The sequence below is a fragment of the Aphelocoma coerulescens genome, chromosome 24, assembly GCF_041296385.1.
Source record: "Aphelocoma coerulescens isolate FSJ_1873_10779 chromosome 24, UR_Acoe_1.0, whole genome shotgun sequence".
Lineage (NCBI taxonomy): Eukaryota > Metazoa > Chordata > Aves > Passeriformes > Corvidae > Aphelocoma > Aphelocoma coerulescens.
The window spans coordinates 6,236,193-6,250,434 of NC_091037.1; the positions used below are offsets into that span (position 1 = coordinate 6,236,193).

The following is a 14,242-nucleotide window of genomic DNA, read 5'->3' on the forward strand; positions in this document are numbered from 1 at the left end:
ATGCAGAGTTTCAGTTCAGAAAGAGACAGTGGTGACAGAGCAGGGTTTGTCCCCATCCAGGGGCCACCGCTCTGGAGAAGGATGGGACACCTTGGAGCAGCACCGAAGGCTCTGTCTGCAGCTCTGCAAGGCAACATTTGCAGCCTGTGAATGCCTCCAGAGCCGGGGGTGGCTGCCCTGAGACCAAATCACAAACTGAAACCACCCTGGGAGTGTCTGAGCCCAGGCTGGACAGGGCCCTGAGCCACCTGGGCCAGTGGAAGGTGTCCCTGCCCACGGCAGGAGTGGAACTGGATGAGCTTTAAGATCCCTTCCAACCCAAACCATTCTGGGATTCAGGGATTTATTTCTTTTTTTGCCAACTCTGTGCCCACCCCAGACTGTCCCTCCCCTGTTCCAGGAGATATCCAGGCACAACGTGTAGATTTCCACATTTTCCCATAATTGCCAGGGAAGCCTGCGGGCACGAATCCTCAGGCCTGGGAAAAGCTGGGCTGGAGGTTTGAGAGCAGCTCTGCAGGGCTGAGCTGCAGGACCCAGCCCAGATTTCCAAGGGTCACCTTTGCAGGAGGAGATCCCCCACTCCAGGCCCATTATCTCGGAGCCATCTCCTGGCTCTGCCATGGGCAGCACTCAAGAGCTTCCCCCCCCCCCAAATTCCACTGCACCTGGGAAAAATGTAGGAGCTCGTAGGAGAATCAATAAATATTTATTGTTTAACCAGCAGTATTTTGACTGGAGATGTAAGCATGGCCCCATGCCAGGGAAACGAGAGCCTTCTTGGCCAGCACTGCAAACAAATTTTCGTCTGTATCTCGTTGGAAGATTATAAACTACACAATGAAAGGAAAAAAAAAAGAAACACAGGCAGCGAGCAGCTTAGTCACGGAAGAGGAACAAAAGAGCTGAGAGGGATAACTGGCGTGGGGTTACAAAAAAGGGCTGCCGGCCTGATTTTTGGCTGTGAGGCAGCTGTGCTGCTCCGATCAGCTGCAGATTGTGCCACTGGCTCCTGCTGGGATGGGGCTTGGAGCTGCACCAGGAGGCACTGGAGACACTGGAATCCACCAGGAACTCCCAGCCAAAAAGCCAACTGGGGACTCAGGGCTTGACCTACAGAGGCACAACCTTGCTCCTGTAGGAATATCCCAATTCCCACAAGGATCCCAGATCACAGGCAGGCCCTGGCTCCAGGGGAATTTCAATGCTCAAATAAAGCAGATCCTCCCCTCCTTGTGCACCTCCTCAGGTCCTGGCACATCCCCACCCTGCACAGGTGCTCCTCCAGCAGGATCTGGAGCCTGGAGGGTGCCAGAGCTCCATCCTCGGGATCAGGGACAGCAGTGACTGTCCTAAATCCTGCGATTTGCTCATCTTGTGCCACGCAAGGACCAGCTGACAGTGCAAAGAGGAAAACACCCTCCTGCCTTATCTGGGACAGGTTTACTTGGATTTGTTCCCTCCTTCCCCAAAATCCCAGCAGATCCTGGTGCCACAGCTGACAAGAGCCATTTAGGGTGACAGCTCTGCCAGTTCACATCCCCGAAGTGTATTCAGACAGCCTGGTCTTACCCACACCCACCCGAGGGTTTAATCTATGGGACAACCTCTGCACCCTAAGCCTGATCCAGCTGCTCCCAGCTCCTCACACAGCAGGATCCATTCCAGAGGGTGCAGCCTCTGCACTTCCACAGCAGCAAATCCAGAGCTGGCTCCCAGAGATGTGTCCAAGGCCAGGTTGGACGGGGCTTGGAGCAGCCTGGGCTGGTGGGAGGTGTCCCAGGTGGAACAAGAAGACCTTTAAGGCCACTCCAACCCAAACCATTCTGGCATTCTGTGATAATCCCCTGGCAAAGCTCAGCCACAGACCCGCTGGAGTCCCAGCCCCTCGCTGCCGGCCTGCCAGCAATCTGCTCTGGATTTGGGAGCGCAGGAAGTTTTAGGATGTCTCAGCAGCTCGCTCTGGAGAGCTGGAGCGCGGCATTCCAGCGTTATCCCTACATTCTATAAGGCCCATCAAAGCATGGCACGCTGTAATTACACGGCTAATTAGGGGCTACTCCACGTAACGACGCTGTAATTACACCCTTGGCGCGCGCTTTGGGGAGCTGGGGATGGAAACGTGGAAGGAACAGGGGTTTGCTCCTGTTCCCTGGAAATCTCCCTCCCTGTACTCAGGTTAAAAACCAGGGATGCGTTTGGTGGATGTGTCCCTGAGGGACAGCTCCTCGAGTCGCCCTCTTTCCACGCCTTTTCAGAGCTCTGGTGTGAAGTCGACACGGAAAAAACTGGAGCTGGTGGCAGCCAAGTGCAGCCAGTCCCCCCTCCTGGGAACCTCTCATTCCCGCATCCCGGCTGGATACCGCAGTAATGGGCATTTTGTCAGCGCATACAGAGGTAATTGCTCTTCTTCAGCTGAGTTCTCACCTCCTCCGCAGGCAATCAGCACCGAAAAGGCGAGAGCAGCCCCAAGCCCTCCATTTCCGAGCCTCAGCCTCGCTGCTGATGATTCCAGCCCACACAGAGCATCCCCAGCCGAGCCCGGCTCTCACCTTGGCTGCACTGCAGAGCAGAGCATCCCAAAAGATCCGAGTGCGATTCCCCGCATCCCTGGAATCACCAATCAGTGCTTTCCTTCCCCCAGGCTCTGGCATCCCGCGTGTCCCGGGGAGGACAGGTGGGCGCTCTCCCAGCACCTCTGAGGCAGAGCGAGGGACAGAGAACATCCCAAAGCGGGGAGGGAAGTGCTGGAGTTCTCTGCTGGGTTTTATCCCGCATGGAAAGAAAACGTGGCTATGCAGGAGCCAGCTCCCGTCAGCAGCAGGGAAACTGAGTCACGCAGCAGCTGACACAGCTGGAGGAGATAACGCAGGATCCGACCCTTCTTTTTTGGTTGAGAGCAATGTTCCAGGTCCCTGACCTCAGCAAACTGAGCCCCGCTGGACGGGCCGATCCAGCTGTGAGTCGGTTCCCTGCACACCTGGGAGCCAGGGATGGCTGCAAACTTGTCCTGCCTAGACAAGGCATAGAGCAGAATGAAGGATCCCCTCCTAAAACCTAAAGAAGAGCGATTTTCTCTGCCACTCGCCCGCGGCGAGGCTCTGTGGAGGGGCTCTGCATTTGCCAGGCTCGCTTTAAATGCAAACTCCCGTATTTGTCTGCGCTGAAAGTGAAAGCAAAGCCTGACCTGGCTGTGGGAAGGGGGAGAAGCACGATTCAGGCAGCTCCTACACCCAAAAGCAGCACGGAAGCCGTGCAGGAGCTTTCCTGTACCCTGCACCACCACAGCAGGAGAACCAGAATCTTACAGAGGTTTGGTTTGGAAGGGAAAATCTTGCTTCAGCCCCAAGTGACGTCCCAAATCCTAAACAGAGGGAAAGGCTCTTGCCAGATAAAAATACACCCCTGGGATGCCACCCACGCACAGGCCAATGGAAACAACGTGTCCATGTCCCAGCTGTCCTCAGGGTAGGCATGGGAAGAGCCGAAAAGCCGAAAAGTCCGGATTTCTGTGCTGCGTGTGCGCGGAGCAAATCCCTTTTCCAGGAACAAATCCCCCCCTGCTCCCGTAACACACCTCCAGAGAAAGGAGGCAAAAGGAGAGCTGGATGCAGGATGGGGAGCTCAGCATCCCTGCTCCACCTGGGATGACCAGGAACGACACCTGGGATTACAGCCCTGCTCTGGGACCTCGGGGGCGGCAAATCCGCAGCTTCCTTAGCAAGAGATGAGTGCCTGGAAACCCCAGCGAGGGCTGGGGAGCTGCTTCCCACTCTGCCCACAGCCAGCGAACGGAGCGTGCAGGAAACAAAGTGATTTGTGGAGGGCAGCGTTCAGCAGCCCCCAGGTGAAGTTCCCCTTTGGGTTGAATTTTGCGTGGTTTGGGGTTTTACTGTCTCAAAAACCGCCCCACCCAGCCATTGGTGGATTGGCCATGTAAGTACAATCACAAGTGATGTTACCGTCCTCTCCATCAGAGCCTCATAAAAATATCCATGCACATAAAATGGTACATTAAAGGAGAACCACCTCCTTGGGGTTCTGGCTCTGACCTGCTCATCTCACCCACACATTCCTGCTGGTAACAGCACGGGTGGAGGGGGAAATTTGGCTTTGGAAGCTTCCTACAACTCCACATCCCCTCCAGGTTATTGTTAAACCCTCCGGACACACCACAAATCCCCCCGAAGTGTGGCAGGCAGAGGTGCGGGGTGGAGCAGGGTTTGGTTTGGGGGGTGAGAGGGGACAGGGGTGTGGTTTTATGGAGCACCTGGCATATCAAACATCCTGCACAACTGAAATCCTCTGGCTGCAGGGATCCTCCCTGCCCAGGGTTAACCCCAGGGATCACATCGGGCACGGCTGCTTTGTGAAGGGACAAGGGGCTGGAGTCCTTCTCAGCCCATTTTGGAATTCAGGACGATGGGAACATTTGGTGGCAGATTCAGGGCTGAAGGAGCCGTCAGGCAGCAGATGAGTCCTCCAGGAGCAGAGAGAAGTGATGTTCCCTCCCCGCAGCATGGTTGGATCCCAGGAACACAACCCAGCAGCATCCTCACTCCTTCCCTCACCATCAATCCCACCAAACCAGAAAGCTGCCGCGTTCTCCCCGAGCTGGAGGGGAAATGAGGTTAAGCCAGCTAATTGACAGCGCTGACCTTTGTGGCTCCCAGCGAGCGCAGCCACCAGCACAGGAGCGGCTGCAGCCGAGCCCGATGGGGGGGCAGCTCTTTTCTGCCTCTCGGGTTTGTGTTTTTCAGCGCTCTTCCTGCCCGAGTTTAAACTTTGGGTCGGCTCTAAGAACTGTTTGCTGACATCAGCTGCAGCAGAGCTTTCAGGGCCGGAAGAAAATGAGCTTAAGGCAGGGTGAAACTCAGTGCTCCCTTCGGGCACCAGGGAATTCCACTGCTCCAGGGCTCAGACACCCAGAGCCTCTGTGAGAGCTCCCACCCACACCCGGAGAGTGCAAATTTAAACAGATACTTTACTCTGGAGTGAAAAGCGAACCCCATCCCACCCTGATGGTCCAGGTGTTTATTCCTATCCCATTTTCTGCCCTTCCAACAAAGCAAACTGCCCTCAGGAGCTGAAGGGCAGGAATGAGTCTTCACCGAAGTTTTAGGAAATAGGCACAAGCGGGTCCTCAGCTCCGATCGAGCCTCTCATTTCAGCTGCGTGGGTGCATCCTCAGCATCCCTCGGGCATTTTGAAGCCTGGTGCCCCCAGCCCACACCCGGAGCCAGGCGCAGCCCTGCTGTCGGGGCAGGGAGCACCGGCCCTGCTCTGACCAGCACAGGGTCAGAGGACGGGAGGAGGGACCCCAAGGGAGAACTCCTGTGCTGGGCACTCCGTAGCCCATGGATGGCTGATGCCCAGGTGGGTGCTGACTTTGGAGCTCTTTGCAGCCCAGCTGATGCTGCACCAGCATCTACTGAAGTCTAAGCACCAACCCCTGTGCGGCTCCAGCACTCAGCTGTCATTTTATTTCCACATGCAGCCCAAAATTCCAATGCCTGCAGGAGCTCTGCCTCCTTTCTGGCTTTCCTAGAAACTTCCTAACCGGCAGAGAAACGTACAGCTCAATCTTTAATTTGATTTTCTTCGCCGCACTGGCCCTGCACAAAATCCAGCAAACTTCCAGTGGGAATCACAGCAGGGAGAGATGAAGCAATAGGACTCGTTTTATGCAGAAAAAGGAGTTTTGTTGTTTTTTTTTTTTTTTCCTGCGGGCCCTCCAAGCTCCATCCTCCACCTCGCCCGGGCAGGGCAGAGAGCAGTTGAGCGCCCGGGGTCAGCGAGCAGCCAGACGCCAGCAGTGTGTGAACAGCAGCCCTTATTCTGGTCAAGGCTCGGCTCGGAGCAGTAACCGCAGCCAGCAGCAGCTGAACTCACCGCTACAGCACACACAAAACCCCTCTCGCCTCCCTTCAGTAACGTGTTGCTCCCTCCACCCATTTCTCCAGCTCCAGAAAGGAGAAAAAAAAAAAAAAATCAAAGCGGCGGGTTTTCCTGGATTAAACGTGCAAAACCCAGAGCAATTACCGCTGGAGCGGTGTTTCCCAAATACCACGAGTGCTTGGACCACACAAGGCATTTCCAGCGAGGGATGGGGGAACGCACATCCCAGCTAGAGACGGGGGAGTCCCGGGGAGCGCGTCTCTGCCGCCGGACGGGCTTCCCTACATCCCGGCAAGGATGCCAGGCGCATGAGGGAAGGAGGCTGGAGGGGCGGCGGGATGGTTTTTAGGAGAAGGAAGGGGATGGAAAGTCATGAAAGCGCTCGGAAAGTCAATTGGCCTTCGGCAGCGGGCAGAGCCCGGGAGGCACCGCTGCGCTGCGACTTGGGGTGCGCTCCGTGCTCCCTTCCAAAAAACACCCCCAAAAAACCCACACCGACCTCTCTGATCACCCCCTCCCCCCCCGGCCAAACCTCTCCCGCCGCCGCCCTCGCAGGGAGAAGGGGACGGGGCTGCGCGGAGCGGGGCGCGGAGGGGACACGGCGCTCACCGGGGGACGGGAAGAGCTCGATGTCCACCTTCTCCGTCTTGATGATGGTCAGATCCACCGCCGCCTTCATGGCTGGGGCAGCGCCGCGGGGGCGTCGCGCCGGGAGCGGGGGGCGGCGGCTGAGCCCCGCCGAGCGCGGAGCGGGGCGCCCGGGGCAGCGCGGCCGGCGCTGCCTCCCTCCTCCCGCTGCTCTTCCTCCTCCTCCTCCTCCTTCTCCTCCTCCTCCTCCTCCTTCCTTCCTTCCTTCCTTCCTTCCGCGCTCCCTCGCTCCGCTCCCGGCTGCGCTGCGCTCCCTGCTCCTCTCCGCTCCGCCTCGCCCGTCCCTGCCGCCGCCGCCCCGGCCGGGCTGAGCCGAGGGGAGGGCGCTGGGCCGGCCCCGAGCGGTGACAGCGGCGGGAGGGACCCGCCCCGCCCCGCCCCGCCCCGGAGGCGGCCCCGGCCCCCGGCGCCGCGGGGAGCGGAGCCGGCGCTGCCGGGGGAACGGGGGGTCCGGGCATGGAAGGGGGGGCAGCGCATCCAGGGCGCCTCCGCCCCGACCTCTGCTCGCATCCCGGCCCCCAAACAAGGCGGAGTGAGAGTTTGAGCACGGGAAAATGCCGCCCCGGCTGGAGCCACTGCCTGAAACCGATGGTTCTTGAAAACGGGCCAGTTGTCTTCACCCCGCCTGCCTCGACATGAACCGCTGCCTTCCACACTCACCCCTTCAGTTCCCATCACCTCTTCATCTCCTCACATTTCCATCACCCCTTCACACTCCCACCATCCCGCCTGGAGCAGCCTGATCCTGTCCCACACATTCGAACTCAGGGGCACAGCCAGGGCAGAGCTGTGCACATTGTGTCCTGGTGGGTGACAGCCAGGGGTGGCTGTTCCCAGGCCTGCTTGGTAGAGGTGGGAGGCCAAAAGGAGTTGGGAACTGACTGGATAAAAAGCATCTTGAAGATGCAAGATGAGTATCATGCCAGCACGGCATGGAGTTAACAGAAAAATATCGGTTTTCGCATGAAATCTATTTGATTGTATTTAGGTAGCACAAACTTCAGACCACAAACGGCAGAGCAGAAGGAGAGAATGACTCACAGATGTCAGCTTACCGGCACGGAGAAAAAAAGTCATTAGCAACCAGCTCTTGTGGTTCTGTCACTCTGAAAGTGTGTAACAGCCTCTGACTCTCTGGGGCAGATCAGGCTGCTCCCATCAAAGATGGGCTCAAGTGAACACAGGCTTGGGGTCATGGCACTGCCCAGCCCTTGGGATGGACCAGGGTCCCGCTTGCAAACACCCCTGAAACCTCCCAAGGCCCCGAAAGATGAGCTGCAGATTCAAACGCTGCAGCTCAGGTTATTTCGCTTCTGCAGCGGGGCCTGTCTCAGCCACCACGGGCGTATTTATAGCAGGAGATTTGTGCAACCGAAAGAAGCTGCGAGGTGCCGGGGCAGACGTGGAGAGCTGGCTCTGGCTGCACCCGCGGCTTTGCCAAGGCAGGCAGACCGAGCAGCAGGAGGGATGAGAGCTGGCAAAGCCGGGCAGGGAGCTCCGGCCCCAAGTTCATCTTCCTCACCCACTGACAATCTCTCCCATTCCCAGTTTTACAGGCAGTCTTGTTTCCAATTCACTTGCAAGCTCAGTCCTGGGCAACCTATTCCTGCAGCAGTGGAGCAGGACCAGCGATTTGCTGTGATGAAAAACCTCCTCCACTGATTCCCGAGGGCTCAGGAGAACCTGAGCCATGCTCAGAGCTGGAAACCTCGGCTGGTGGTTTGAAACCTACCACAGGAATGAACCTGGAAATCCGAAGGTGGAAAGAGGATGGCTGCAGGGATAAAATGTGGTCCCTCCCCAGGACAGGATCATGTCCTTGCACCTGCCCCCGGTTTAGGTTTCTTTCTTCCCCCTACAGCAACAATTGAAGGAAGAAACTACAGAGAGGAGATTTAGCAGACCGTTTCTAGCTGAAAATCAAAAGAGGATTCAGGAGAAACAGCTGCCTGATCTCTGATCCCTCCAGAGCAGGCTTGGGAAGAGAAACCCGATGCAGTTATCAGAGCCCCCCAGTCCTTCCCTTCCCGCACTCGGCCGGGCTGGGATCCCGCGGCAGGGAGAGGAGGGAGCTGGCCGGGGGTGCCGGTTTGTGCAGCTGCCTGCCGGAGCCAGCAGAAAGCACCTGCGGTCCCAACCGTATGGAAATGACCCCCCCGGGCGGCTCGTTCGCCCCGCTCGGAGCGCGGCTGCAGCAAACCACAACCCCCGGACCGAAACAGGGGAGGAGGAGGCGCGGCGAGGTCACCGGGACTCGCCCAGACACAAACTGGGACAGGCTGTTGGTGGCACACGGCACAAGGCTCTCCTGGGCAGAGGATGGAGCTGCAGGGATTGAGACGCAGCAACAGAGGAGGCCCTGAGGTGTCTCTGCTTTAGCCTCGCTCCCCTGGGCCGATGCTTTTGGCTCAGCCTCTCCTGCAGTGTTACAGTCTCGAGGACTGGCTGAACTCCAGGGCACCTGTGCTGGAGATCCTTCTCTTCTGGACCACGACAAAGCTGCTAATAAAGACCTTTCTCACAGCTTGTGTGGTTCTTATTAGGAGAGATCCACACGCTGTTGGCATCCCGGCTGAGCCCTGATCCCACACAGCCGATGACACCGAGCTCAGCTTGGGGCAGGATGGCTGCAGAGGAGCTCTGAGCTTTGCCTCATCCCCTTGCGCCTTCCCAAACTTGTGTTCCATTTTGCTGGTGCAATGCATGGCAACCCCTACACGCAGGGAAACTGGAAATGCTTCCAAAAGTAGCACCAGGGCAAAAATCCCCAAAGGGGAGGAAAACAACGGAGTGGCTGCGGACGGAGGTTTCCTCCCAGGGCAGCTGAATCTCTCCTTCGAACTCCATCCCAGCAGCCGCCTTAATTTGTGTTCACTTCAGAGCTGCAACATGAAAGCCCTGGCTCTGAGCTCCAGCTGAGCCGCTCAATGGCTCAGTGTTCGCAGAAGGCATGGAAGGAATCCATTGATTAGTTTCTTCAGCTGGGATGTGACCGTTCTGAGTCCAAGACCTGCCAAACATGACTTCGCCCCAGCAACTGGTTCCTATTTGCTGCTCGCAGGCTTTAGAGAAATCTTTCCTCTTCCCCATCCAAGTCTCACCCTCGTTTTCCACTGGGTCGTTACTGAGCGTTAATATCCACTCAGGCTCTGTCCGGGGAGGGCGGATGCGGGGCTGGAGAGCGGCCCTGCAGCCCAGAGATGGGCGATAACCATCTGCCCTCCCGCCACAGCGCGCCCCGCTGTTTGCATCGCTGCGAACAAAGAAAGGACGGGCAGTAATGCCCCATTGTTCCCGCGGCCGCTGACGAACCTTGGGTTAACAGAACAATAATAATTATTATTCATTTAGCACTGAGGAAAGGTATTAGGAGAGCGGAGACTTTGCCGTGATTGCCGAGCCTTCCATGACCTCTCTCCTGGCTGGGGTGGCTCTTTCACTTCCCCAAGGCCAAATTCACTCCTGTCCCAGCCCAGGGCAGCTGCTGACTCTCCTTCAGATGCCATGGAGCTGGGACAGCTTCTCCTTTCCATCACATTTCCCCATTCTCATCCCAGCAGGAATTAGGTGTGACTTCTGGTCTGGAGAAGGAGCTTTTCCGAGCACTGCTGCTACCAAAACATGGTGTGAAATACAACGGCCATGGAATAACGTGGAGCATCCACCCAGCTGTAATGGCCAGGAAATGAAGAACACCATATCCAATTAAAACTGCAGGGGGATATTTATGGCAGAACGTAATTAGCCAAATTGGAGCCTTCCCCAAAACTGCCATGGGATTTTTAATGACCGCGAGCGGTCAGGGATTGGGTTTGATGTTTTGTCAAGTAAACAATATCCAGAGGGCATGGGACAAAAATCAGGAGCAAAGGGGAGAGGAAAAAAAAAGAACAAAAAAGCAAAAAACTGTCCTGCAATTCCAGGGAGAAAGGGAGACATGAAAGGATTTATCGTAACGGGGACATTGTTGAAAGGAGCAGCGGCCACCACTCCAAGAAAGGAAAGAGCAGGGAGGTGGCCCTGGGCGTGGAGGTGGCCCTGTGCAATGAGAGGAAAGAGCAGGCAGCTGCCACGGCCGTTCCCCTGGGAGATACCCTTCCTGGAATTTAAAATGATACGAGAAATTCTTTCAAGCGCCGTAATAGCTGGGAAGTATTGGAGTATTTTGGTAAGAGGAGGCTGGACTAGCCCTGCTGACCCAGCCTCCCGCTTTTGGCTCGGGCAGGGCAGCAGAGCTCGTTAGTGGCACATCCTGCGTGTGCCCCCGGGCGGGCTGTGGGAGCCGGGCCGCTCCCAGACCCAGCGCCGGGGTCCCGGAGGTGCTGACCGTGCCCCAGATGTGGCCTCTGGGGTGCCCTCGCTGCGGGGCTGGAGGCACGGAGAGTCCCCCAGCCAGGGCAGTGTTCCCGCTGGGATCTCCAGCCCTGGGCCGGCCCAGCCCCGGGCCATCGCTGCCACAATGCCCTCCTGTGACCGCCTGTCCCCGGGCTCCGAGCCTCCGCGGCTCCTGCTCTCATTAAGTCCCGGCGGGGAGGGCTCACAAAAGCCGCTTTGTGGCCAGTGGGGGTCAAGGCTCGGCACGCAGAGCCACAGCCCCGTCACACGCCGGGGCACCCGAGCAAGCCTCACGAGCTGCCCGAGCATCTCCAAGTGCCTCCCAGAGGTGCTGATCCCGCACCTGAGGAGCTGCTCTGGGCTCCAGCAATGCCACCCTGACGGGAATCTCGTTGGCGGGCGGGCGGTCACTCACTCGTGTCCCTGCTGGATGGAAAACCCTCGTAAGCTGCTCTGCAGCGCTCTTTGCTCTCCGGACATTTTCCCTCTCCCCTCAAGTCACAGCACCAAGCTCTTGGTAAACACACCCTGAGGGGTTTTGCTGTTGAACTCCCGAAACTCACAATTACACCGGGCATGTGCAGCTGATACACATCGAATCTCACCTCCGGGACCTTTGCCCGGATCTCTCTGGCCTCAGATCTCCCTCCTTCAGAGCACAAACAGCAGCCAGCTCAGGTTTAAGCAGCACAGCTCGTGGCTGCACTCTCGGCATTCACCAGTCTCTTCTTACTGAACTGATCCCTGGCAGCCCTTGAGATTCCCTTCCCTGGGACGCACGGAGGGTTTATGCAGGAGAGGCAAAGGGACCACTGCTCATAAACGGTCTCCTGACAGCCAGGCTCTGATCACTGACGCTTCTCTGCCCTTCCCATCTTTCCAAAACCCACCACCAGCCAAAGAGCACCCAGTGCTTCACCAAGCACCGAGGGACAGCCACATTTCACTTCAGCAAGGTCCAAGAGCCACGCAAGCACCTCCCAAGGAAGGTCAGTCTGGCTCCAAGCTCTGGTAGAGAATCCACAGCCTGAGAAGTGGCAGCCACCGGGAGAATCCCATGCTCGCAGCCAGCTGGAAGTGACCAGCCCGGGAAAATAAACCCCAGGACTGCAGTGACCCCCAGGGTTAACGCCGGGGCCAGGACAGAGGGGTTCAAGTGATGGAAGTTTAATTCCTAGTCGGCATTTCCACCTTTGTGCCTCCATCCCTTTTTTTGGTGGTGCTTTCTCCCTTCCCAAGGAGCTGGGAGTTCAGCATTGCCAAAGGAAAAGCTCAGGGGTGGGGGACCGTGATGGGGTCTCTCCAGAGAGAGATTTGAGGGGAAAGCTCAGGAAAGAGAACTGGGATTTCCATCCCTGGTTGCACAGGACCCTGAGAGGCACAACCAACCAAGACCCAACAGCCAAGGTCCCTCCATCCCAAACCACTGCCCTGCCACGGCCGTGAGGTGACAGGTGCACACAGCCAGTCTGGAGAGAAAATTCCGGGATGGGCACGATTATCCCAGAGCACGGGAATTCCAGGATGAGACCCACAGCCCTGGAACTGCCCTGCCCAGAGAGTCTCTGCCAGCAGAGACACCCCCAGCATCACTCCTGGGATGAGGGATCCGCCTGCAAATGCGGCTCAAAGAGGAAAAACCTCCTCTCCCGCAACTGTCCGCGCTTGGCAACCTGGCCTGGCAGCGAACAAACGCCAGGGAAATATTCCTCCCTACACGTGTTTGGGTTTTTCGGGGTGGTTTTCTTGGCCGCCGCCCCTGGCTCGGCAACAATGCCCGGCTTGTTCGGCCCCGCGCTGCAGGCCAGGCTTGAATGGATCTGTCTAAAATTATAAGCGGGGCAGCCCCCGGGCTCTGCGAGATCACAGAGCCCACGCTGGGGCTGAACAAAGCCCCCGCTATTTCCCAACAATTAGCCCGGCTAAAAGGACATCTATCCGCTGCCATCAGAGCCACCACGTGCCTCCCAGCCAGCCCATTGTGCGGCTAATTAAATAACACGCCTCTCTCCCCGGGAGCGGCTCCTGATTAGCTCGCCCAAGGTCCTAAATCCTTGCGGGTGTGAATGGGAACAGCTGCTGGGCAGGGAATTGCGGCTCCAGAGGGGACACGGTCACCCCGCGACAGCCACGGGTGATTTCAGGGGGGTTAAGGCACCTTAAAACTCATCCAGTGCCGCGCCTGCCGTGGCAGGGACACATTCCACTGTCCCACTGCTCCAAGCCCTGTCCAACCTGGCTTTGGACACTTCCAAGGATGGGGCAGCCACAGCCGCTCTGTGCCAGGGCCTCCCCACCCTCACAGGGATTAATTCCTTCCCAGTATCCCATTAAACCCACCCTCTTCCACTCCGAAGCCATTCCTCCTCATCCCATCTTCAGGAAGCTGTTGAGCAAAGATCCTGAGATCGAAGAGGGCTCAGCACACTCTGCTTCCCTATCCCAACCTCCCAACTGCCTGCAGAAAAAGTCATGAAAACAGATGATTTATTTATTAGTTTTCATGCTTTGAAAAAATCAGTTGCAAATATTTTTTCCAAGTACGTTCCTGGCTGATACAGACCAGTTTCTTGTCAGGGTTTTTTTTTTTATTTTTCCCACACTTCTCGTTGGGTTAAAGCAGTGAAAAGAAAATAAACAAGGAAAATGTTGTGTCATTCAACCAGAGCTAAAACTTTCTATTTTTGCACTTTTAATATGGGAAGGAATTGCAAAATGGAAAAAAAAAAAAAAAAAGGCCTATTAAAAGTAATTTGTTAACAAGCTCTTTTCACCCAGTTAGTTCACCTCTTTGAGGAGGATGAGGCAAAAGGGAGGCTGGGAAGGCTGATTTGTGCTCTGTGAGATGAAACAAAACAACCTCTGGGGCTTGGGGTTTCCTTCCAATCTGAAAAGGAGTTCTGGGAAGGGAAGAAAATCCACTCAGATGATGAATCAAACACCCCTGAAATGTCCTGGGATGTCATGTTTCAGGGTGGATGGGGCCACCACAGCCCCTCATCCATCCCTGTGGGAGGTGGACGTGCACCTTCTGAACACCCAACCCGCACCAGCTCGACCCCAAAGCCTCAGGAGGATTTTCTCCCCATCCCAGCCCAGTTCCTTGGGCTGAGCTCCAGCACAACAGCCCAGAACCCCTGAATCACTCCAGATGTTGGACACCTTTCCCCACAGGCTCCCAAGACCCGGAAGAAATTCAGTTCCTTTCTGTCAAGGCCCCAGTCAGCAACAGTTGCAAATACCCCCTTTAAATCATCATTTCCCACCCCTGGCTATTGCAATCATCGTTTTCACACTGAGGGAGCCTGGCTGGAGGACTGGGAAGGTGGGGCAGCAGATTAATGAGCTGATTTCCTGTGGA

At 56.8% G+C, this 14,242-nt stretch overlaps 1 protein-coding gene across 5 annotated transcripts in view; it reads right to left on the reverse strand.

Annotated features, from left to right (window-relative positions):
* ETS1 (ETS proto-oncogene 1, transcription factor) overlaps positions 1 to 14,242 on the reverse strand; it is a 72,170-nt gene that overhangs the window by 40,586 nt on the left and 17,342 nt on the right. The window contains exon 1 of one of the 5 annotated variants that reach the window (XM_068994668.1): positions 6,508 to 6,671. The exons of the other annotated variants lie outside the window; for them this stretch is intronic. Coding sequence (XP_068850769.1) covers positions 6,508 to 6,577 — 70 coding nt within the window. The 5' untranslated portion in view covers positions 6,578 to 6,671. Of the gene's footprint in view, positions 1 to 6,507; positions 6,672 to 14,242 lie in introns of those variants that run through there. 5 annotated transcript variants of the gene reach the window in all.